The 23,387-nt window shown below is 43.8% G+C and overlaps 1 protein-coding gene across 1 annotated transcript in view; it reads right to left on the minus strand.

The window, feature by feature from the left end:
* Nucleotides 1-1,841: 1,841 nt before the first annotated feature.
* Nucleotides 1,842-23,387, minus strand: part of Arfgef2 (ADP ribosylation factor guanine nucleotide exchange factor 2) — a gene marked incomplete at its 5' end in the record, with an annotated part of 87,856 nt that continues 66,310 nt past the window's right edge. The window contains 9 exon segments of the mRNA XM_008835575.3: nucleotides 1,842-5,258; nucleotides 6,504-6,621; nucleotides 8,276-8,414; nucleotides 10,151-10,319; nucleotides 14,839-14,969; nucleotides 18,336-18,450; nucleotides 20,141-20,195; nucleotides 20,290-20,428; nucleotides 22,269-22,404. Coding sequence (XP_008833797.2) covers nucleotides 5,082-5,258; nucleotides 6,504-6,621; nucleotides 8,276-8,414; nucleotides 10,151-10,319; nucleotides 14,839-14,969; nucleotides 18,336-18,450; nucleotides 20,141-20,195; nucleotides 20,290-20,428; nucleotides 22,269-22,404 — 1,179 coding nt within the window.

Below are 23,387 nucleotides of genomic sequence, written 5' to 3' on the forward strand. Positions count from 1 at the left end.
TAGTGGATCAGGAGTTCAAGGCCAGCTTGAACTACATGAGATCCTGTCTCAAACAAGTAAACATACTATACTACTATACTACTGACACAAGAGGTGCCTGGTGGTGCAATATTAACAAGTCTGATAGGGCCTAACAAACTGCTTTCTGATTGAAACTGAGGCCCACTCCACAGCATAGAATTCACATCTAGTACAGAAAATTTGGTCAAAAGTTCATGGCTGGGGGATGGAGAGACAGCTCAGTGGTTAAGAGCACTGGCTGTTCTTGCAGAAGACCCTGGTTCAGTTCCTAGCAACTCCAGTTCCAGGGGATGTGACGCCCTCTTATGGCCTCTGTGGTCATTACACAACATCGGTGTTCTTACATACATGCAAAGCAGATACACGTTAAAAAATAAAATAAAAATAAAGCCGGGCGTGGCGGTGCACACCTTTAATCCCAGTATTTGGGAGGCAGAGGCAGGTGGATCTCTGTGTTTGAGGCCAGCCTTGTCTATATAGCAAGTTCCAGGGTAGCTGGGGTTACAGGGACCCTGTCTCAAAAAGACCAGAAAAATAAAAAGCCCATGGCTGGAAGGTCACAGGCCCCAGTGGGGAAGCGACAGCCACTGTTCTGCTAAATGGCAGTGATTTGTTTCTCCCACAGATGGGTGCTGCTGTCAGCTTCAGTCAGAGAAGCTTCTTTTTGCAGTTGGTAACTGCAGATTCCTAACTGGTCAGCGTGATGAGAACAAGTTCAATGCTCAGCCATGAACAGGGCCATCTCTATCACTCACTCCTAGGCTCAGGGACCATTGTAGAAGAGAGGGCAGAATGTAAAAGCTGGAGGAAGGGGTGGTGGTGTGGAATGCAGTCTTCTGGGCATCACAGATGCTCTTAAGTGCATAGCTGCTGAGATTACCTGTGAACCAGCATGCCAAGAATGAGGCTGTGCTAGATCCTTGTGTCCCTCCATTGACTACTGACTACTGAAGCAATGGACCCCAAGAAAGTAGAATTTCCCCAGGAATCTCGTGCTGAGAAATAAAAAATTTTACTAAAGCCTGGGCCAACCAGAGGGGAAACTTTTCTCCCTGAAGGAAATTTATAATTTGTCAGGTCATTCTGCAAGGGAGTGGAACAGAGAATAGGGATGAGAGTCAATGATAGGCAGGCCACACCTTGACCTTGACTGCTGTTGTGCATATCTCTTGCTTTCTTTTTTTCTGAGGCAGGGTCTCCCTGTAGCACCAGCTAGCTTAGAACTATGTACACCAGGCTGGCCTCCATCTCAGAGATTCTCCTGCCTCTGCCTTCCAAACCCTGAGATTAAAGGTATGTGCCACCATGCCCAGCTCATTTTTTTGTAATTTTAAATTTTTTTGTGTGGAGTGGGGCATATGTGTGAAGGTCAGAGGCCAACTTTGCAGAGTCCATTCTTCTCCCACCTCCCTTACGTGGGTTACCGGGACTGCAGGACAATGCTTCTTACCACTGAGCCATCTCCCCTGTTGAGAAGCCAAATTGTACCACCAGCTGGAAACACTTTTTAAAAAAAAATTTGGGGGGCTTTACTTTTATGTGTATGTGTGTACTGCATGCATGTATGCAAGTGCACTCGTGTCATTCAATGCCCGTGTAGGTCAGAAGAGGGCATCAGATCCCCTGAAACTGGAGTTATGGATGGTTGTTAGTCACCATGTGGGTGCTAGGATTCGAAGCTGGGTCCTCTGCAAGAGCAGCCAGTGCTCTTAACCACTGAGCCATCTCTCCAGCCCCAGAAAGTCTGTACCTGCCACAACAAACTCAAGCCCACCCCAAACCCATGGCTTGATACATATAATTATTCCATTGGAAGCTGCTTTACTTTTTAAAATTTTATTGTTTTCCACCTGATCAAAGCATGGGGTATTTTATCAGTATTATACATAATATTTTTACATAGAAAACTTTACATAGCATTTCATATTATATAATTCTGCTTTATTCTTTCAAAAATGTTTACATCCATTGGGCAAGGAATGCTTTTCATTAAATTACCAATATTAAATGCACTTAATCATTGTGTAGATTAAATCAAAGTAGCTAGTAACTAACTTTTAGGCATTTAAGAGGTAAGACAATTTTGCACATAAAGAAATATTTGATGCAAATATGCAGATAAAATTTTTTAAAAATTAGAACACTGAGAAAAACCACACCTTTCAGAGTGTCATTTTTTGAGAGCAAGGATTTCCAGATAGATTCATTCTTTAAAATATTCAGCTTTGGTTTCTTCATTTCTCAAACTGCAAAGCTGCTGGTAGCAAAACTCCAGGTTTCATGTGAGTTCAAGCTACGTCCACCTCAACACAGTGAAACAATTCAGAAGGATCCAGCATCCACTGAAACGAATATCCATTCGCACGCTAACAATAAACACCTGAGTTGGGTGGTCACATTGGTCAGCGGGTTCTTTTCATAGCTATAAGGATGACTAAATGGATAGCCATAATCATGAAACAACAAAAAATGTTTAGATTTTTGTCTTCATAGTTTTTCTGCATTTTGTAGAAAAGTCACCTGTCGAAGGAAAGTGTCTCTCCAGACATTACTGCACAGCTTTCACACGTTCTTTGGTTGTACGTGATGAGAACAAGGAAAAAGTGTATCTGACTAAAGTGCATGTTAGAAAGCAAAATGCCCAGCCGCTGTTTGTTGTCAAGATGCCAGAGCTGGTGATTTCCTTAACAGACAATGCAGACAATAACAGAAACTTGAAGACCCAGCATGTAGAATCAACACTTAAAGCATTTTGATAAAGAAATAAGGCCTGGGAAGATGCTCCACCCTCCTCCCTGAAGCTGCACCTCTGCCTCGCACTTTGCACCACTGTCTGAGCAGTTCAAGCCACATTGGCCATGAGAAAACAGATTTGTTCACAAGAATTTATACTGCATGGCTTATTACTGGAGGTCAGGGAAGCCACTGTCCACTGACAAGAAAATTTACCCTGAATGGCTTTACATCCAGCTTTTAAAAGGTCCACTGCTGTGCGATTAAAATGTCTCATTCAGAAAAGTCAATCTTTTACATGACAAAATTATAAAGAAATTCTAGTGTGAATATCTCAGTAAGTAATAAAATACACTGATATTTCCTACCCTGTAAGGGACAAAAGAGAAGGCAGGGGAATGCTGGGAAAGTATAGACAAACAATGCCCTACGACAGGGAAAGCCACCAACCAGGGATGTAACTTACGCACGATGTGCTCACTGAACGTGGGTGCATGCTCCCCGCTTGGTATGGGGAAATACTGTGAAGACCGCTGATGGTTGCGCTTGTACTGGACAGCCACACCAGGGGGTGTCTCCCAAATACAGGTTCACAGACAGTATAAAGATACAACAGATTCCAGGACATGTCAGTCAAACGTGCTCACTCTTTCCATTCCCAGTCAAGTATTCGCCTACAATCCCTCCCTGCAAGTTATACAGCTCTCGGCTGATAACAACCTAAATCTGCTGTTTTTCTTTGGTAGAGAAATTAAAATACTTTTTGGAAAAGAAAAAAAAAAAAACCATGAAGTCCTGCGAGCCAAACTAAACAAGTCATAAGGCTATTAAAAACAGAAGAGAAAACAAGAAGTCTCAGTAAGCAAAAGCACCAGGAATCTTCTAGAAAGAAAACAATATCTGATTTTACAGACACATTGCCAACAAATAACTAACTTCTAAGGCACCAGAGTGGACATCACTACAACCCGATTCAGACTTGATGCAGGCAGCATGAAGTCTCAACGCTCTCCATGACAAGACTTAGTGCTGCACTGCTCTAGGTGAGCAGGGTGAGGGGAGAATGCTGAATGTTTGCTTTCTCTGGACTCAGAATAAATTAATTCTAGATCTACTGCTGCGGGCTTTGGGCGCACTTGGAATTTGTTCTCCTGAAGTTCAGCCACGACGCCATTACCAACAAAAGGACCCTCGAATCTAATTACCTCCTGGGCTCAGGATAACACGTGCTAGGCACCTGCCACCTTGCTGTTGCCACAGCTTGCCTGTGCTGGCCCCACAGTGGCTCTCAATGTCTTCATGACACAGGGCTGAATGGAGCGACTTTCTCACACTCTTACCGTCCCTCTCTCTGAGGGTCCCTTTAACTGGGACTGTGCAAAGCAGTGATGCTGGATGCGTGCATACTCACTCTTCTGAGGTAAAAATAAAAAGGTTTACTCAAAGGTAAGTGAACTCTGGGTAAAGCATCACTTCCTTTTCATGACTACTTCATTTCTTGACTTCAGAGTGTGGGATGCACAATGCATTCTGGAAACTTTAATCGAATACTCATCCACAAATACTTCAAAGAAGGCTAACCACCTTCATTAAATTGTTGACTTTTTCCTATTGACTTTTTTCCCCAAGTTACTAACACAGGGACAGCCATGAAGCTCTACATTTTTTACAAACATTGCAAATGCTTTAAAAACTCTACTAAACTCTTCCTTCAATCAAATCTTCAATAACATCTCTTTGTAAAATACTTTAAAAAAAATCACTCAGACGTTAACAAAACAGAACATAAAAAAAGACCTTCCTTTTACCTACCTTTCCCCCAAACTAATCTACCTATGGCTGACCTGTAACTGACAAAAGCACTCAAGCTTCTCTAACACATTCAAACAACAAAACACCCAGCGTACTAGGTGGCAGTTAGCCATGACAGGAAAATTTTATTAACATACTCTCTAATAAACACAGACCTATACAGCTATGTTCACTATTTTCAAGAAGAGTGACATCCTCTGACAAAATATTTACCACCAGTTACAGAACTCTACTAGGAAACGGTGGCATTCGCAAGGACAGAGTTGACAGCTCAGTCAGGAAAATGGAATGTGAGAAAAAAACAATTCCTCACCCACTGTGTTACCGGTATGAAACATGTAACGAGACACTGTAAGCCTCATCTGGGGGTGGGAAGAGGCCACTGCTACCCAGGCCCTTCCCAAAGCCAAGATGGTGGTCAGCTCCTCATCTGCATGTGACCCCTCATGAGACATGCCAGTTAGAGATGGCATGGTGGGTGTTCTGCAGAGTTGCAGTGGCTGAGGGAGCCAGGGCTACCACGTTAATGACAGTGCCACTGGCTCTTGAGATGGCTCTTCTGGAATCCATATCTTGTAGACAACTCCTATCCGCAGGAAAAACTTGCGCAGAACTGCTCGGAGCTCAGGGATCAGGTCAAACTGCATAATTTCACACAGGTAGGGGTAGTACATTGATGCATGTGCTTTGAACTTGCAGTGAGGGAAAAGCAGAAAGTAAAATTAGACATGAAACTTTTTTGGTACCACTTTTTCAGAACTATTCAGCTTAATCCAAAACTTTTTTTCTTTTTTGGTCTTTTTTGAGATAGGGTCTCCCTGTAGCCCCAGCTGGCCTCGATTCACTATGTAGACCAAGCTGGCCTTGAACTCAGAGATCTGGCTGCCTCTGCCTCCAGAGTGCTGGGACTAAATATGTGTGCCACCATGCATGTACAGCAACTCTAAATTTTCTACAATATCGCTGCTTTTTCTTGTCATTAGAAACTTGTTGCAGTTAAAACCTATGGTAGCTGGATACCAACAATCTCAGTACTCAAGCGCTGGAGGCAGGATGATCAGTTCAGCTATACACTAAGTTCTAGGTCAGCCTGGGCTACAGGAAACACCGGTCTCAAAACAAAAACTCCTACAAGCAACTCCCCATTCTAATTATGTCGAAGTAATCTTGCTACCAAAAGTCAACAGTCCTTTCTATTTTGTAAGCTGTTCCTAGTCTAAACCAGCAACACACAGTTATCAATCCTGCCTACCCACACTGACAAGCACTGTAACTGTCCCCAACAGCCACACACGTGGTTTACACTTCAGTCCCTCTCAACTGGGGTTTTTAAAAAATATATATATTTTGGGCTGGAGAGATGGCTCAGCGGTTAAGAGCACTGACTGTTCTTGCAGAGGACCCAGGTTCAATTCCCAGCACCCACATGGTGGCTACAAACCATCCTTAACTCCAGTTCCAGGGGAACCCAAAGCCCTCTTCTGACCTCTTAGGCATTACACATGGGTACACTTACATACATGCAGGCAATACACTCATACACATGAAAAAAAAATCCATCTATCTATCTATCTATCTATCTATCTATCTATCTATCTATCTATCTATCTATTTTAGTATTTTTATTTCATGTATATGAGTATTTTGCCTCCATGTGTGCAATGCCAGTGGAGGCCAGAACAGGGCATTGGATCCCCTGGAAGAACAAGAAATGCTCTTAACAAGTGAGCCATCTCTCCAGCCCCTCAACTGGGTTCTTGAGAAAAATCCCTATTATCTGAAAACACCCACTGTTTGTAATGAACTGTCTCCAATGTGCCTCAAATGGCACTCGCTATGGAAGTGTCCTTGGGAGAAACTGGACGTCACTTCAATCAGAGTATTAACACCCGCCCAACCATGGCCCAGAGGAAACATCAGAGTTTACTTGTTTGTACCTTTTCATCATTTATTTTGAGGGTTTTGGTTAGAAGTAACAACAGGAGACTTGTCCAGGCTTCCCGATGGCTTTCAGAATTCACTGTAATGAAGTAGCCAAGCGCTTCGCTGCACACACTAGAATTAAGATGCAGGCATGTCATGACAGTAGGCTGGCACTCCACATTCAGTGGAGACCTACAGACTTCTACACTGCAGGTTTATTGAGCCAGCATGGGCAGACCACTGAGCCCTAGTTTCTTCAGCTATAAAATGAGATTGTAGGGGGCACTGAATGAACTAAGTTTCTCAAATGATAATTTGGCTGGGTCCTGGCACATGGTTGGTGTGGGGCTCAATCAGTGTTTGTAGTAAATCAGCACAAGAAGAATTTACATATTATGCTATGGCCTTGATGTTGAGACAGTAGGTAATGTGCAGGTAATTCTCTCTGGGGCTTGATTTAAGAAATGAGCTGGGCCTGGGGAGGATGAAGCAGGAAGATTATGAGTTCAAGACCAGTCTGAGCTACATAGGGAGACTCTGTTCCAAGGCAAGGTGGGGAAGAACCACTGTGTTCTCTTAGTTCTTCTCTCAGCTAACATTTGTTAATGCAAGGTGTGATGGCAGACGCTTGTAATCTCAGCATTTAGGAGGTAGAGGCAGATTTAAGAGTTCAAGGTCATGTGTTCCTTTGCTAATAAACTCTATTCTGCTGGAGTTTATTAAAAAAAAAAAAAAGAGTTCAAGGTCATCCTTGGCTACACGGTCAATTTGAAGCTAGCCTGGGCTACATGAGACTCTCAAAAAACAAACGACTTGTTAATTATGTATTCTCACCGTAAGACAACTGGTAAGTGCAAAAAACCATAACAAAAACTTAAGAAGGAAAAAAATTCATCACTTTAAGGGACACATGACAATGTTTTAGCCTAGTTCTTTTTTTTTGGAGGGAGGGGGGCTAGGAAATTAATCTAGGGTGTCACATATGCTAGGCAAGTGCTTTACCGCTGTACTATAGACCCAACCCCCCAAATGGCTACAGATACTCCATGATAGGAACACACTGTTATTCATTTATCCATCTGATAGTCAGGAGCCACAAAATGATCGCTGTCAGTATACATTACCACTAGCTGTGCTGGAGACTGCTGCCTTACCTCATGGTGGCCAGTACTGTGTGTTACTGTCTTTATATATTTCAAAGGACTAAAGGGAAACTCAGGGAACTTGGGGTATAGCTCAGAGCTACAGAGTGTACTTAGCCTGTGCCAGACCAAATTCACACCATACATCAAAGGAAAAAAAAAAGAAGAGGGGAGAAAAAAAAAGGCTTGGACAACAACCTTCTGGTGACATCCAGGAAACAGAAAGTATGTTTTGTCTGGGATGTTCTCACTGGTGTGCCAATGCCTTCCCATTGGTGCATTTCTGTATGACTGATGCAAGTATATCCTGTTATCTCTGTGACTCATTCTTCTGGGAAAGAAGGAATGGCAGGATGCCAGAGTTGACAGCAACTCTTTGGACTGCCTGCCCAATGCCTTTGGTTACCAGCCACAGTTAGGATTCCCCTCAGCCTGAGGATTCAGAGGTCAGAGCACTTTTCACTGCCTGAGGGTTAGGGTTTAGGAGAGAAGCAGAGCAGCCCTGCTGGCTCTCTTCAGGACATGGGAACATGGAATGGGAGGGGCAAACAGAACAGAAAGCAGTCCAGGGGTGCCAGTGTTTTTCTCCTAGCTTTTCAATTCATAGAACTGTGACATGTAAGTCAATGGGAAACCAATCTCACGTTAACAGTCGCTGCTGTATTTCACGCCAGGAATCCTTGCGGTTCTCATCGACATACATTCGAAACAGGATCCTCAAGCAACAGGCCAGGCTGCTGGTTTCTTGTTTGAGAAGATTGGGTTTAGACTTGCCCTTAAAGCCTAGAGAAGAGACAATCATGTCAGCAGTGCATGCTGCTGGCCAGGATAACGCTGAGATACTGTGGGAGCCATCTTCTGGTTGTGTCAGGAGATAGGGAAACATCTCACAGCCTTCACAGCTTGACTGTGGATCCAACGGTGGAGGTCATGACTCCCCAGGTCTTCTCTCTGTGTGGATGCCCTGCTTCCTCCACTTAGACTTGCTTGGTGGCTGGTAAAATTATTAGTTTCTTTCTCGCAACCCCAAGAGCTCTTAACAATTCTAGCATTTTTCTAACTGCAGAATGTTTGTGCCAAAGCACATAAGAACACAGTTTTGTTTATTTGTTTGTTTGTTTTTGGTCTTTTTTGAGACAGGATCTCCCTGTAGCCCCAGCTGTCCTGGAACTCACTATGTAGACCAGGCTGGCCTTGAACTAACAGAGATCAGCCTGCCTCTGCCTCCTGAGTGCTGGGATTAAAGGCGTGTACCACCACACCTGGCAAGAACAGTTTTTAAAGTATACCAATATGGTATGGCAACCACTCTCATAAGCAAAGACTTACTGTAGGCATTCCAATTGTGGTTTAAAACCGTCATTTGGAGTTGGGCATGATGGTGCACACCTATAATCCCAGTACTAAGGAAGCTGAGGCAGGAGGATTACCATGAGTTTGTGACCAGCCTGAGCTACCTAGCCAGTTCCAGGTTAGTCTAATAGCAAAACCCTGTTTCAATAAAACAAAACAAAACCCAAAAAAAATGCACTGGGGGGGGGGTATTACAGTAACGGTAACAAAAGTTACCTACACATCATGTTTCTGCTAAATTCAGAATAAAACTTTTACCAACACCCATGGAGAAATATAAAAATATTACACAAAACAGGCATATATTTATCCCAGCATGTACATAATTATTTTTGGAAGAATAAGTGGAATACTTTAAGTCCCCCAAAATGCACAAATGCTTTATGTCTCTTAGGATCACCAAACTCTTCACTGTACTTTATTTAACTTGTAATTTAATGTCAAATTTCATGACTTGAAAGAATGATTGAATTCTCTACTTTCATCTTTTTTTTTTTTTTTAATTTTTTTGATACAGGGTCTGCCTGTAGCCCCAGCTGTCCTGGAACTCACTACGTAGACCAGGCTGGCCTTGAACTCACAAAGGTCCGCCTGCCTCTGCCTCCCGAGTGCTGGAATTAAAGGCATGCACCACCATGCTCTGTCTCAACTTTCATCTTTTTATTTCATGGAATTTATCATGAGCCAGGCAGTTACCTGGCATAAAAGTATCTAGGAAAGCCGGGTTCATAGTGCATGTCTTTAGTCCCAGCACTTGGGAGGCCGAGGCAGGCAGATCTCTGTGAGTTCAAGGCCAGCCTGGTCTACATAGTGAATTCCAGGCCATCTGGAGCTACAGGGAGACCCTGTCTCAAAAAGACCAAAGAAAAGAAAAGAAAAAAAAAGTATCTAGGAGGTTATTCTAGCTATGTTTTAAAATGTTCAGAAATCTAGTTCGATGTGGTGGCACAGTCCTTTAATCCCAGCATTTGGGAGGCAGAGGCAGGCAGATCTCTGTGAGACTAAGGCCAACCTGGTCTTCATAATGAGTTTTAGGCCAGCTAGGGCTATAGCGAGAGCCTGTCTCAAAAAGATTTAAAAAACCCAAAACTAGAAATTTCCCAAAGGCTTCAATGTTTCAAAATAGGGACCAGTATAGCCACCAAGCCTGTTTGCTGTGTCCTTACCTGCTCGCCAAAGGACAGTACGCTGCTCGTAATTGGAATTGAAGGCCTTTGAGAATGAATGAGACTCCTGCAGGCAGTCTAGCAGCTTGAAGAGGTGCTGGGAAGACATGTACTTGTACATGCCCTGATTCTCTGTCTCAATGTGGATGTCTGCATCCAATGTGTCTTGCTGGAGGAGAGACAGGAGAACTGAGTGAGTGTGGTGGGGACATTGTGATGGCAAACAAGGCAGGTCATTCTTGGAGCATTTCCACTTGGAGCTTGTCCCTAGCTGGTAAAGTCCTGTCCTGAGCCACTGTGCAGAGTGGGCTTGGCTGCCTGTCTCAGTGTTGCTAGTGTTGTCTTTGTTGCAAGCAGGAGTATATGTGCCCATTTTCACTAAATGATAAATTCAAATATGATAAAAGGCCTGAGTCCCAAGAGCAATTGAAAGGAAGCAGTAAGCAAAGCCCAGCCGGCTTCCTGCGCGCTCAAGCAGGCCAGTGCCTCTGCTGTCAGACCCAAGGGAAAAACCATTAGCAGGTACAAAACAACCCAAATTTTTGACAGGCGAGGTGGAGCACACCTTCAATCCCAGCACTTGGGAGGCAGAGGCAGGCATATCTCTGAGTGTTCAAGTCAAGCCTAGTCTACATAGTGAGTTGCAGGCCAGCTGGGGCTAGAGGGAGACAAAAAAACCCTCCAAATCTTCATTGAGTATGGAGCGTAAAGTCTAAAGTATGATTAGGAATTTCATAAATCTTCAGATTTCTAGTAGACACATCCTCTTTATAAGAGGTCACAGAAGGAAGATTGTTAAACCTCCCAGGTTGATCTATAACCTCAATGTAGTCCTCCTCAAAATCCTACCACTGAAGCCAGGCTAGGGGGCAAACACCCAGAATCTCAGCAGAGGCAGGATGATCAAAACTTCAAGGCTAACCTGGGCGACACAATGAGTTCCAGGCCAGTTTGAGCTACACAGCAAAACCCTATTTCAATAAGCTGATCCTAAACTTCATACTGAAGTACAGGTAATCTGGAATTTACAAAGTGTTCTTGAAAAAGTAGCACAAGGTAGGAGGGCTCACATTCCCAACCCCCAAAACATACTAAAGACCTACAGTACTACAGATAGTGTGGTACTGACACAGACACAGATCAATCAAATAGCACAGAGATGCAAGAAATAAACCCTGATATGGACTGGCAGGTGATTTCTATCATGAGTGCCATGAAAAATCACTGGAGAAAGATTTCGACAAACTGTGCTGGGGACAAATGATGATCATATGCCAGAGAGAGAAGCTGGGTTTCTTTCTTACATCACAAACAAGAAAGAACTAAAATATGTGTTAAAGATCGAAAAGAGTGATCACCATACAAAACTCTCCAAAACTGTTTTTAATTTTAAAAAAGTATTTTATTTTTGGGGGGCTGGAGAGATGGCTCAGCAGTTAAGAATACTGGTTGTTCTTGCAGAAGACCTAGGTTCAAATCCCAGCACCCATATGGCAGCTAACAACTGTCTATAACTCTAGTTAAGAGGATCCAAAAGCCTCTTCTGTCCTCCATGGGCACTGCATGACACAGGTGCACTTACCTACATGGAGGCAATACACATATAACATAAAAAAAATAAAATAAAATATTTAAAATATATATATTATTTTATTTTTAATTTTTTTATGTGTATGCATATATTGCCTGCCTGTATGTGCTCCCGTGTCATGCAATGGCCCCACGGACAGAAGAGACTGTCAGATCCCCTGGAACTGGAGTTACAGACAGTTGTTAGCTGCCATGTGGGTGCTGGGATTTGAACCCGGTCTTCTGCAAGAACAGTGTTCTTAAACTGCTGAGCCACCTCTCCAGCCCCTATATTTTATTTTTTCATGTATGAGTGTACTGCCTGCATGTATGTAAGTCACCTGTGTGTCTTGCAATGCCCAAGGAGGTAAGAGGACACCAGGGTCCCCTGGAACTGGACAGGTATTAGTCGCATGTGGGTGGACTCGAACCTCGGTCCTCTGCAAGATCAGACAATACTCTTGACCACTGGAGCCATCTCTCCGGCCCCATCCTATAAAAAACTCTTAAAACATAGTTCTATGGCCAAGTATGGTGAGGCACACCTATAATCTCAGCCCCTGGGAGGTAGAGGCAGGAGAATCTGGAGAACAAGGTCAGACAATGAAGTGATGACCACAGGAGAGCACTGGAGAGACTAGGACCACCATCCACTGCTGACAGTTATGATGGTGCAGCCATTTCCCAAACTTGGTAAACTTGAAATTTCTCAAAATGGTAAACACAGGGGGTCTTGAGTCCCGCATGGCAGGTAACAACCATCCATAACACCATTTCTAGGGAATTCAATGCCCTCTTTGGACCTCCATGGCCATTGCATGACACAGGTGCACTTATATACATGCAGGCAATACACTCAGACACATTAAATAAAAATAATAAAAGTAAAACATTAAAAAAAAAAAGAATGAAGTACAGCTACCTAGTGTAGCCAGAAAACATTATGTTAAATTAAAGAAGCACACACCATGATTCCTTTGATATAAAATATCTAGAATGGGTAAATTCAGAGACAGAAATAGATGAAAACCTCCAGGGCTAGAAGGAGAATTAAGGAATGACTGCTGATGGTCATACTACTGTTTTCACAGGGATCAAAATACCCTAAAACTACAGTGGCAAAGCCTGCACAACTTATAAATATACTAAAACCACTGCATTCTATAATTAAAAATAAAAACGAAAATGGGTAGAAGTGGATGACAGATGTATTAAGTTCAGTGGCCGCAATTACCCATTTGGACGGGAACAGGGGGCTGGAGCAGGGAGGGAGCTGAGGTTTTGCCTGGTCTAGAGGTTTCTAGTAGCCCAGAGTCACTGGGCCAGCTAGATCTCCAGCTTAGTGTAAAGTTACTGCCTGTACTGGATAGCTTTAGTGTCAATTTGACACACCTGGGTTGAGGGCACCTCAATTGGGGAATTGTCTCTATTGGACTGGCTTCTGGCCATGTCTGAGGGGCATCTTCTTGATTGTTGAGTGATGTGGGAGGGCCCAGCCCACTGTGGGTGGTACCACCCCTCGGCAGGTGGGCCTGTGTTGCATAAGAAAGCAGGCTGAGCAGGGGCCAGGGGAGCAAGCAAGTAAGCAGTGTTCCTCCATGGCCTGTGTTCCAGTTCCTGCCTCCAGGTTCCGGCCCTGAGTTCCTACCTTGGGCTCCCTGATGAACTGTGACCCGGGAGATGTAAGATAAATAAACCCTTTCCTCCCCAAGTTGGTAGTGGTCAGTGTTTTGTCACAGCAATGAAGAACAAACTAGGACACTGCCTAACTTCTGGACACTCAATTCTGTTTCAAGAATCCTTTATATAGTCGGGCATGGTGATACACACATTTAATCCAAGTACAGGCAGATCTTTGTAAGATCAAGGCCAGCCTGTGTCTACATAGTGTGCATAGTGAGTTCCAGGTCAGCCAGGACTAACAGGGAGAACCTGTCTCAAAAAAAAAAAAAAAAAAAAAAAAAAAAATCCTTTACCTTTATATACAGAAAGCCTGAAATACAAATTCCTTTCTGAAGGAAGAGCTGAGGTCTTTAATTTTAAAAAAATATTTTATTTTTGGGGCTGGAGAGTTGGCTCAGCGGTTAAGAGCACTGACTGCTCTTGCAGAGGACCCGAGTTCGATTCCCAGCACCCACATGGCAGCTATGAACTATCCTGACTCCAGTTCCGGGAAATCCGAAGCCCTCTTCTGACTTCCGTGGCATTGCACGACACGGGTGCACTCACATACATGCAGGCAATACACTCATACACATAAAAGAAAAATAATAAAATATTTTTAAAAAATTTTGTTTGTGGACACCAGTGTCACAATGTGCATGTAAAGGTCTGAGGATAACCTTCAGGGTGGGGAGGGGACTGGTTCTAGCCTTCCACAGAGTTAGTCCTGGGAATTGAATGCAGGTTGTTGGACTTGATGGCAAGTGCCTTTACCTACTGAGCCATCTTGCTGGCCTCAGGAAGTCTTTATTACCCATTCACATTTTTTGTTTATTTCTGGCTTGTTTTTTGTTTCTGCTTGTTTTTGAGATAAGGTCTCCTGTAGCCCAAGCTGGTCTCGAAATTGCTATGTAGCCAAGGCTGGCCTTAAGTTCTGATCCTCCTTGAGTCTACCTCCCAAGTCCTGGGATTACAAGTGTAACACCATGCCAGGCTTTTGTGGTTGTTGGTCTCACCCTGTAGTCTAGGTAGGTCTTGAACTCAGGGCAGTTTTCCGGCCTCAGCCCACTCAGTGCTGGATTCCGGGCATGTGCCCCCACACTCTCAGTTACCGATGGTTAATTGTACATCAATGGCAGGTGGCAGTTCCTAGCATAAATAACACTTCCTTCAGCATTGACAGGGGGGTGGGATCTGAGCAGTGGTATACTGATGAGCCAGTTCTCAGGGAATTAAAGCAGAAACCTTTTTGATGTTTAGTGTTTTCTGATTACTGTGGTGTGCATTAGGTTCCACTGTGATCAATTTCCAGTGACCAATGCAAAGTTTCTTAATGTGGAGTTGGACAGAGATGGGCACACTGGGCTCAGAATGGCCTATCTGTGCTGGATCCAGCCCACCACTGCCACTGTACAGCTTCCTCATGGACAAAGATTCCCAGCCCAGGCCCTGGTTACCTGGGCAGCAACCATGTGCTCTGCATCCTCCTTTTTGCTGGTCGCAGGGTAGAACACGATGTTGTCGATGGTCTGTATCAGTTCCAGCTGAACCACACACTTGATAAGGAGGCTGGCAAACAGTTTCTGATCTATATTAGATGATAAAGATTAACCCTAACAATGACTCAGCCAGGATCCAGCAAATGTTCACTGAGTTCCCACACAGTGCCTATGGCATGATTGTTGGTGCTGTGGTATAGCAATGAACTGGGCGAAACCTCCTGCTCCCACAGCACTGGCAGACAACAGGTAAGATTTAAGTGTAAGATACAGTATATCAACTGGTATTGACTTAGGGTGGAGAGAGGAATTAACAGGGTTGGGTTGTAGGTTTAAATAAGATGGGCAGGAAATGTCTCTCCAAAATACGACTGTTAAAAGCAACAAAAGAAGAAAAGGAGAAAAGTAAAAGAAGTTAAGGAAAATCGTAAAGATGAAAAGAAAAAGACAAGTTTGTGCAAGGTTCTGAAGAAGGTGCGAGAATCAGCTGTGTAGATCCCAAGTCCTCCATCAAGTTTTGCTGTTAGCCCGTGGGCCACTCCTTTGCAATAACCTGAACTGTGCTCTAACCACAGGAGGTGGATGCTTATGCCACCAGCCTCTGAGGAGCTGCTCTCTCAGTCTGGGTTGGGGTCATGAGGAGCTCTTTTAAGTTCTTAGTTTCAGGCCTTTTTTGTTCCACCCTAGAAGTAGTGCTGCCCTTTGCACCTTCTACTTCTGAAGCCAGAATGCTTCCTCCCCCATTTAAAAAAAAAATATTTTATTTATTTTTATGTGTATGCATGTATTGCCTGCGTGTAGGTAAGTACACCTGTGTCGTGCAATGCCCTTGGAGGACAGAAGAAGCTGTCGGATCCCCTGGAACTGGAGTTACGGACAGTTGTTAGCTGCCATGTAGGTGCTGGGATTCGAACCTGAGTCTTCTGCAAGAACAGTCAGTGTTCTTAACCACTGAGCCATCTCCCCAGCCCCCTTTTCCCTGTCTTTTGAGACAAGGTCTCCCTGTCACCCCAGCTGGCCTAAAAGTATGTATACTAGGCTAGCCTTGAACTCACAGAGACCTGGTCTGCCTCCACCTCCTGAGTGCTGGGATTAAAGGCATGCACCACCACGCCCAGCTGAGAGTGCCACACTCAGCTGAGAGTGTTCTTTAGAGTTCTAGGTTTGATCCCCAGGGGTGTGTGGGGGTGCTGGTTTAACCATGTAGTGGTTAGAAACCTTTGACTGGCTACAATTCTTTATTCTGAATCTTCCCTGTTCACATCTACAGTGCAGTTTCTACCCACTGCCCACTGTCCACTGTCCACAGACTGACTCCATCCACCCCCACGGTCTTCATCTCTAGAGGCTCTGGGGTGGCTCATACTAAGCATCTCACAAATGTTGGCTGATGGTAAAAGTAGAGATTTCTTCCTGATGTATTATAGAATTAAAATGTTGGAAAAGTTAAATATAAGCTTTAGTGATTTGATCATCATGGTTGTAAAAATATATAACCATGTAATAATTCTTGTATTCGTGGAATGCTTTACCTTTAGAAGGGCTGGGGATTCAGTTCAGTGGTAGAATGCTTATGTAGCATGTGTGAAACCCTGGATTTCATCTCCAATACCCCTTAAAATAGTTTTAACTTAAAAAGTGGGAGAAAGAACAAACTCTTCACTGAGGAGCAGCAAGGCCTGGACCCAAGCACCTCTCCCAAATATAGGCACCTTGATGCCCTGACTGGCTCACTATGAAAGGAATTTATACTTGACTCCCTCTACCTAACACCTTGTCTGTTGAAGAAAAACCAGACATCCTTCTGCCCCACCTACGGCTGCAAGAGGGGAACTGGCAATGAGAAGTTACTAAATGACAATGCTGAGGTCCCAGCAAGGGGCCTTTTCAATGGATTTCAAGGTGACAGGGATCACACAAAGCTTTAGTCTGAAGTTAACTTCATTGCTCATCCCCTTCCTCTCACCAGCCTAGCATGTGGAGGATGAATGATAGGACACACCACTTTAGAAAGAAGATTTTCAAATTCTGATTCCTCAGTCTGTCAAAAGTGCATCTGGATCCCTACTCCTTACTGGCAAATTAAAGTGCCTGTCTACACCCTGGCCACTCAGATGCAAAGTAGGGTCTCTTCAAAGGATAGTAGAAGGATTCAATGAGATCACACACAAGAAACAGGATAATGCCTGCCTGACATCTCAGGTGTTAAAGCTACTTTTCAAAATAAGAGAGTAAAACACACCATAAGTAACATTAAGAGACAAGTGGATAAAAGTAATTTGGGGAACTGGAGAGATAGCTTAGTGGTTAAAAGCACGGACTGCTCTTACAGAGGACCCGGGTTCGATTCCCAGCACCCACATGGCGGCTATGAACCGTCCTTAACTCCAGTTCCAGGGGAATCTGAAACTCTCTTCTGACCTCTGTGGCACAGGTGTACTCACATACATGTAGGCAATACCGTCATACACATTAAAAAAAAAAAAAAGTAATGTGGAAATTCATCCAGAAAAAGGATGTACATAAGAGGTTCTGTCAGACAAAGAAGAACTAACAGTCACTGGGAAATGAGTAGATTATAAAGGGAGTTCACAGAAAGTAAGAGGTGGCTCTTAAATAAACAGAAAACCATTCAATTTCAATCATAATTAGAAAACTCGAAATTATAATTACTCCAGAGACACCAAACATTATCCAGATCACAAAAACAAGTTCAACCTTACTGGAAACATCTGTCAAAATACCAAATGTTCTTAGGAAATTTTCTAATTAATGATGTTATGTCATACAGAACAGCATGCAAGGTTAATAGTACAAACGAAATAATAAAATAATAGGAATGTCTATTATTAGGGGCCCATTTAAACAAAGATGCATCAGTGTATTGGGATAACAGACCTTAATAAGAATGTGAGGGGTTGGAGAGATGGCTCAGTGGTTAAGAACACTGACTGTTCTTGCAGAAGACCTGGGTTCGAATCACAGCACCCACATGGCAGCTAACAACTGTCCATAACTCCAGTTCCAGGGGATCCGACAGCCTCTTCTGTCTTCCACGGGCATTGCACAACATGGGTGCACTTATCTACATGCAGGCAATACACGTATACACATAAAATAAAATATTTAAAGAAAGAAAGAACATGAAAACTAACTTCATGTACTGACATTGTGAAAAGGGAACACACACACATAGCACTCCACAACTGGCATAAAAAGGATAGGGGGACAATGTATGGGGTACAGAATGGCAATGCATATGTGCGTGTGTTTGCTGGCGGATGGATAAAATGGCTCGAGAGACGCCTGAGAAAGTCTGGCAACACCGCTGACGGGAAAGAGAACAAGCGGGGAGAGAGGCTTTTCTGTTTGCCCTTTTGTGCTCTGTAGATATTTGAATCACTTAAATGTGCTATTTCAAATAAATACAAAATACACATCCCAAAGGGTCTTACTTGCATATGGTCCACCCTTCCAGCTGTCATCAGTTGGGATGGAGAACTGGCTCTGGCCTCTCTCAGAGGCATTTCTGTCTATGCTGCTTAAAGACTGGCGGTCCAGATCCACATCCTAAATGTAAACCAGAGAAAAATCACGAAGTTCACTTCTCATTGGTGCCCAGCAGAGGTGTGACTCTTTAATACCAACAGCCCATCTTAAAGGTAATTAAAACATCATATTCTCCTAGTCCAGCTCAGGGCATTTCTCAACACTCTGCAATGGTGAGCGTGACAGAGTTTTAATTATAATGGTCAGGTCCAAAAACAAATAGACGCTGGAGCTTGTTTTCTTCTTTTTTATTATTTAAATATATTTTATTTATTATTTTAATTTTATTTTATTGAGACAGGGTCTCCCTTTAGCCCCAGCTAGCCTGGATTTGCTATGGAGACCAGGCTGGCCTCCAACTCTCAAAAATCCGCCTGCCTCTGCCTCCTAAGTGCTGGGATTAAAGATGCATACTACACCTGGCTTATTATTTTTATGTGTATGGGTGTATTGTCTAAATGCATGTAAGTGTACCTGTGTCATACAATGCCTAAGGAGGACAAAGGAGGGCATTGGATCCCCTAGAACTGGAGTTATGGAGGGGAACTAGCTGCCATGTGGGTGCTAGGAATCAAAACAAGGTCCTCTCCAAGAGCAGCCAGTTTTCTTTTTTTAAATAAATCTTTTTAAAAAAATACTCTATTATTACTTATTTTATTTATTATTTTTATTTTATGTGTATGAGTTTTATGCCTACATGTAGGTAAGTGCATCCATGTCGTGCAATGCCCAAGAAGGACAGACGAGCAGGCAGTGTCCTTAATTCCTTAATCTCCAAGCCAACTCCCTAGCCCCTTGTTCTTCTTATTTTTTTTATTTATTTATTTATTTTTTTTTTGTCTTTTTGAAACAGGGTCTCCCTGCCACTCTAGCTGGCCTGGAACTTTCTGTGTAGACCAGGCTGGCCTTGATCTCACAGAGATCTATCTGCCTCTGCCTCCTGAGTGCTGGGATCAAAGATGTGTGCCACCATGCCTGGCTTAAATAGGGTTTTTTTATATGGCTTTATTTCCTAGTGAGCAGGGATGGAAATGAAAAGGAGAGCTGCACCCAGGAGCTGCTTCCAACAGGAAATCTGGTCCCAGAAGAATTAGAAAACTTGTAATCAGAAGCAGCCCTACAAGGCGATTCTCAAAGAAAGAACATTAAAGACATAGAAAAATGCTCAGAGCTATGTGCCATTTTTAGCTGCGGTGAGACCACTGAGCGTGCAGACACAAAGGAAAAGCAAGAGGTGTAAACTCTTTTTTCCTGGGTAAAAAGACTTTTTACATTTTTTATACAATTTTTTTGTTTTGTTTTTTCAGATAAGGTCTCACTCTGTAGCCATAGCTGGCCTGGAACTCCAGACCAGGGTGGCCTCAAACTCAGCCTGCCTCTGCCTCCTGGCCAGATCTTGTAAACTCTTTTATTGACTTCCCAATGAAAACAGTACAAACCATATAGGCTGACCAATTCTTAAAAATTACATTTTATTTACTTTGTGTGTATATGAGGGGATGGGGGGAGTATGCATGCCATGATGCTCCTGTGGTCAGAGGACAACTTGCGGGAGTCATTTCTCTCCTTCTACTATGTAGGTCCCAGGGCCTGAATTCAGGCTTGGTGGCAAGCACCTTTATCCACTAGGCCATCTTGCTGGCCCAGGCTGAGTTGAACGTTAAGACATGAGAAGAGAGGAAAGAAGAAAAGAAGACAGCAGAATTCCTACCAAATGCTTTTCTGATGTCTCTTCCTCCACTCCCGCAGGTTTCCACGTCAGCAAACTTAGGGAACAGGAGAGAAAGAAAAGATTAACATAAGTTGCATGTAGGATCATGAACACATCCTGTGGACACATGAACTGGCCTCAGCACTTACACATGTGGGATGGTGGTTTTGAAAATATCCAGCATACAGGTGCAGGTTTCATCCCAGACAACAGGGCTGAACTTCTCTCCATTGGATATCACTAAGTTTTCTAAGCAATTTGTACCTGAGCGAGCCAACTGTTCATTATCTGCAAAACCAAACAGCATCTGTCATTAAAACTCTAACTGTTGTCTTGGTCAACTGGGTCCCAGGTGTTTTCTGCTGTGATACTGTGACAGAGGGACTGCAGTTGGAGGATGTGCTGGATAGCTTTAGTGTCAATTTGACACACCTGGGTTGAGGGAGCCTCAACTGGGGAATTGCCTCTATTGGACTGGCCTGTGGCTATGTCCATGGGGCATCATCTTGATTGTTGAGTGATGTGGGAGGGCCCAGCCCACTGTGGGTGGTGTCATCCCTGGGCAAGTGGGCCTGTGTTGCATAAGAAAGCAGGCTGAGCCAGGGGAGGAAGTCAGTAAGCAGTGTTCCTCCATGGCCTGTGCTCCAGCTCCTGCCTCCAGGTTCCTACCTTGAGTTCCTACCTTGGGCTCCCTGATGAACTGTGACCCGGGAGATGTAAGATAAATAAACCCTTTCCTCTCCAAGTTGGTAGTGGTCAGAGTGTTTTGTCACAGCAATGAAAAAACTAGGACAGAAACTGGTACCAGGAGTGGGGTACCTCTGTGACAGACCTGACCCAGTTGTTTTTGGGAGGATGTTTGGAACTTTGGGCTGGAAAAGCCATTGAGTGCCTAGAGTTTGTTGCTTTGGAGCTTGGAACAGTTATGCTGAAAGAATTGTGAACAATGGAGTCCTGGCTTGTGAAGCTTCAAAGGGAAGCAGAGGCTATCAAGGCTGTTTGTGTGATATTTTGAATTGAGAATCTGTGGGTTCTAGTCAGCTAGAGCTGAAGAATCAGCTGTGATTAAGAAGAGGCCAGAACCTGAAGAAATACTTTGCTTTACTGGGACAACTGATGCTGGTTAGCAGGGGCTGAAAACTTAGCTGTAAGTAACAAGAGACCAGCATCACTGTGGTGGAGTCTTCTGGGAGGTGTTTCCTCAGGGTCAGCACACAGAGGGGACCCATTCCTCTATCTCAACCTGGAAGCAAGACTTGGTAATGTGTAAGAGTCTCCTGCATGTTTCTGGTGTTGAAAGCATGAAGGGGTCACAGAGAGCAGCTGAGGCTTGGCACTCTGAGAGGCCAGGAAAGGCCATATATGAAAGTGCAGCTTCAGTTGCAGCGAAGGCACTAGGATTGAAGGGGTCATGGAGAGACTCTGAGGCTTTGCACCCCGAGAGGCAAGAAGAGGCCATTGGTGAAGGTGTAGCCTCAGTTTCAGTGGAGACCTCAGCTTTTTGGAGATGCTGGGACCATGGGATGACCATGGTTTCAGCTAGTTTTGCTGGATGGAAGAAGATCAGAGTTTTGTCACTTTAAGTGGCTCACATAGGAAGGGCTAGAAGATAAGGGGAAATAGCAGACCAGGGCTCTCTAAAGTTCTAGCTAGCACACTTCTAGTTCTTGCTGTCCGAACACTATCAACTGTTGCTTATTTTAAAATTAAGTCAAGTACTGAAAAATCTAAAATGAATTTAACTTTGCTCCAGGGTCAAAATGTGACTCAGGACTCATGGCTCCCTGGTCTATATCTGCTACACATTAATTGTTTTTGGTTTTTTTTTTGGTCTTTTTGAGACAGGGTCTCCCTGTAGCCCTAGCTGGTCTGTATGTAGACCAGGATGGCCTGGAACTTAGAGATCCTCCTGCCTTTGCTTCCTGAGTCTGGGACTCACAGTATGTGCCACCACACCCAGATGACACTAACCTTTTTAAAATGTGCTTTATAAACTGACTGGGTGTGGGCTACTGAATTAAATCGTACCTAGTACCCGTCTGCATTATATCCATACTTTTATATAATAAAAATTAGCCTCTCATTAAGACTACATGAGAAATGTTATGCCTAGTGACTTAGAGAATACCTTGTTTCACACACCACTGCAGCTGTGCAAACACATCAGAGAGAAGCACTTCATTTAAAGCTTCATAAAACTGGGTAAATACATCACAGATAGCATAAAGTGCATGATTGCAGGTTGTTGTCATCCACTCGGATTTCTGAAAAAACAATAAAAATTTGTTTTTTTGTTTTTGTCTTTTTTGAGACAGGGTCTCCCTGTAGCCCCAGCTGTCCTGGAACTCACTATGTAGACCAGGCTGGCCTCGAACTCACAAAGATCCACCTGCCTCTGCCTCCCGAGTGCTATGATTAAAGAGTGCTGTGATTAAAGGCGTGCGCCACCACGCCCGGCCTACTAGAGCAGATTTCTAATAGCACAAAAGAATACCCATCTTGCTACAGATAGTGTTTTATAAAAATCATATTTTTGGCCTGCCTCTGCCTCCTGAGTGTTGGGATTAAAGGCGTGTGCCACCACGCCCGGCCAAAAATATGATCTATAACCAGCGCCATGTAACAAGGTGGATATCCTGCACACACCTGTAATGCCAGCTCTGGGGGGGGGTGGGGGGGTGGGATGGGACGGTGGAGACAAAAGGATCACTGGGGCTTGCCTCATGGAGAAAATTCAAGTACCAGGTTCAGGGAAAGACCCTACTTCAAAGTAATAGGTGGAGTGATGGAGGAGGGCACTGCAATATCCAGTTCTGGTCTCTGCATACATATGTGCATGCACATACACATACATTAATAAATTCTTTTAAAATATGATTGCAAGGAGCTGGGCTGGAGAAATGTCAGCTCAGAGATTAAAAGCACTGGCTGCTCTTACAGAGGACCTGGGTTTGGTTCTTAGCACTCATATGGTGGCTAACAACCACCCATAACTGTAGTTCCAGGAGAAAGCCATGCTGAAAAAAAAAGGTATCTTGTACTAAGACTCACATATAGCAGTAGTGTTGCTTGTGAAAGTCTGGAGTTATGGGGTGTTTATATCTTTCTCTTTTTAAAGTCTATTTTCTGATTCTTTGGTTTGGTTTGGGTTTTTCTGAGACAGGGTCTCACTGTAGCTCCAGCTGGCCTGGAACTCACTGTGTAGACCAGGCTGGCCTCCATCTCACAGAGATCAGCCTGCCTCTTT

The sequence above is a fragment of the Nannospalax galili genome, unplaced genomic scaffold (genome assembly GCF_000622305.1).
Source record: "Nannospalax galili isolate Female #2095 unplaced genomic scaffold, S.galili_v1.0 scaffold2378, whole genome shotgun sequence".
NCBI classification, from domain to species: domain Eukaryota; kingdom Metazoa; phylum Chordata; class Mammalia; order Rodentia; family Spalacidae; genus Nannospalax; species Nannospalax galili.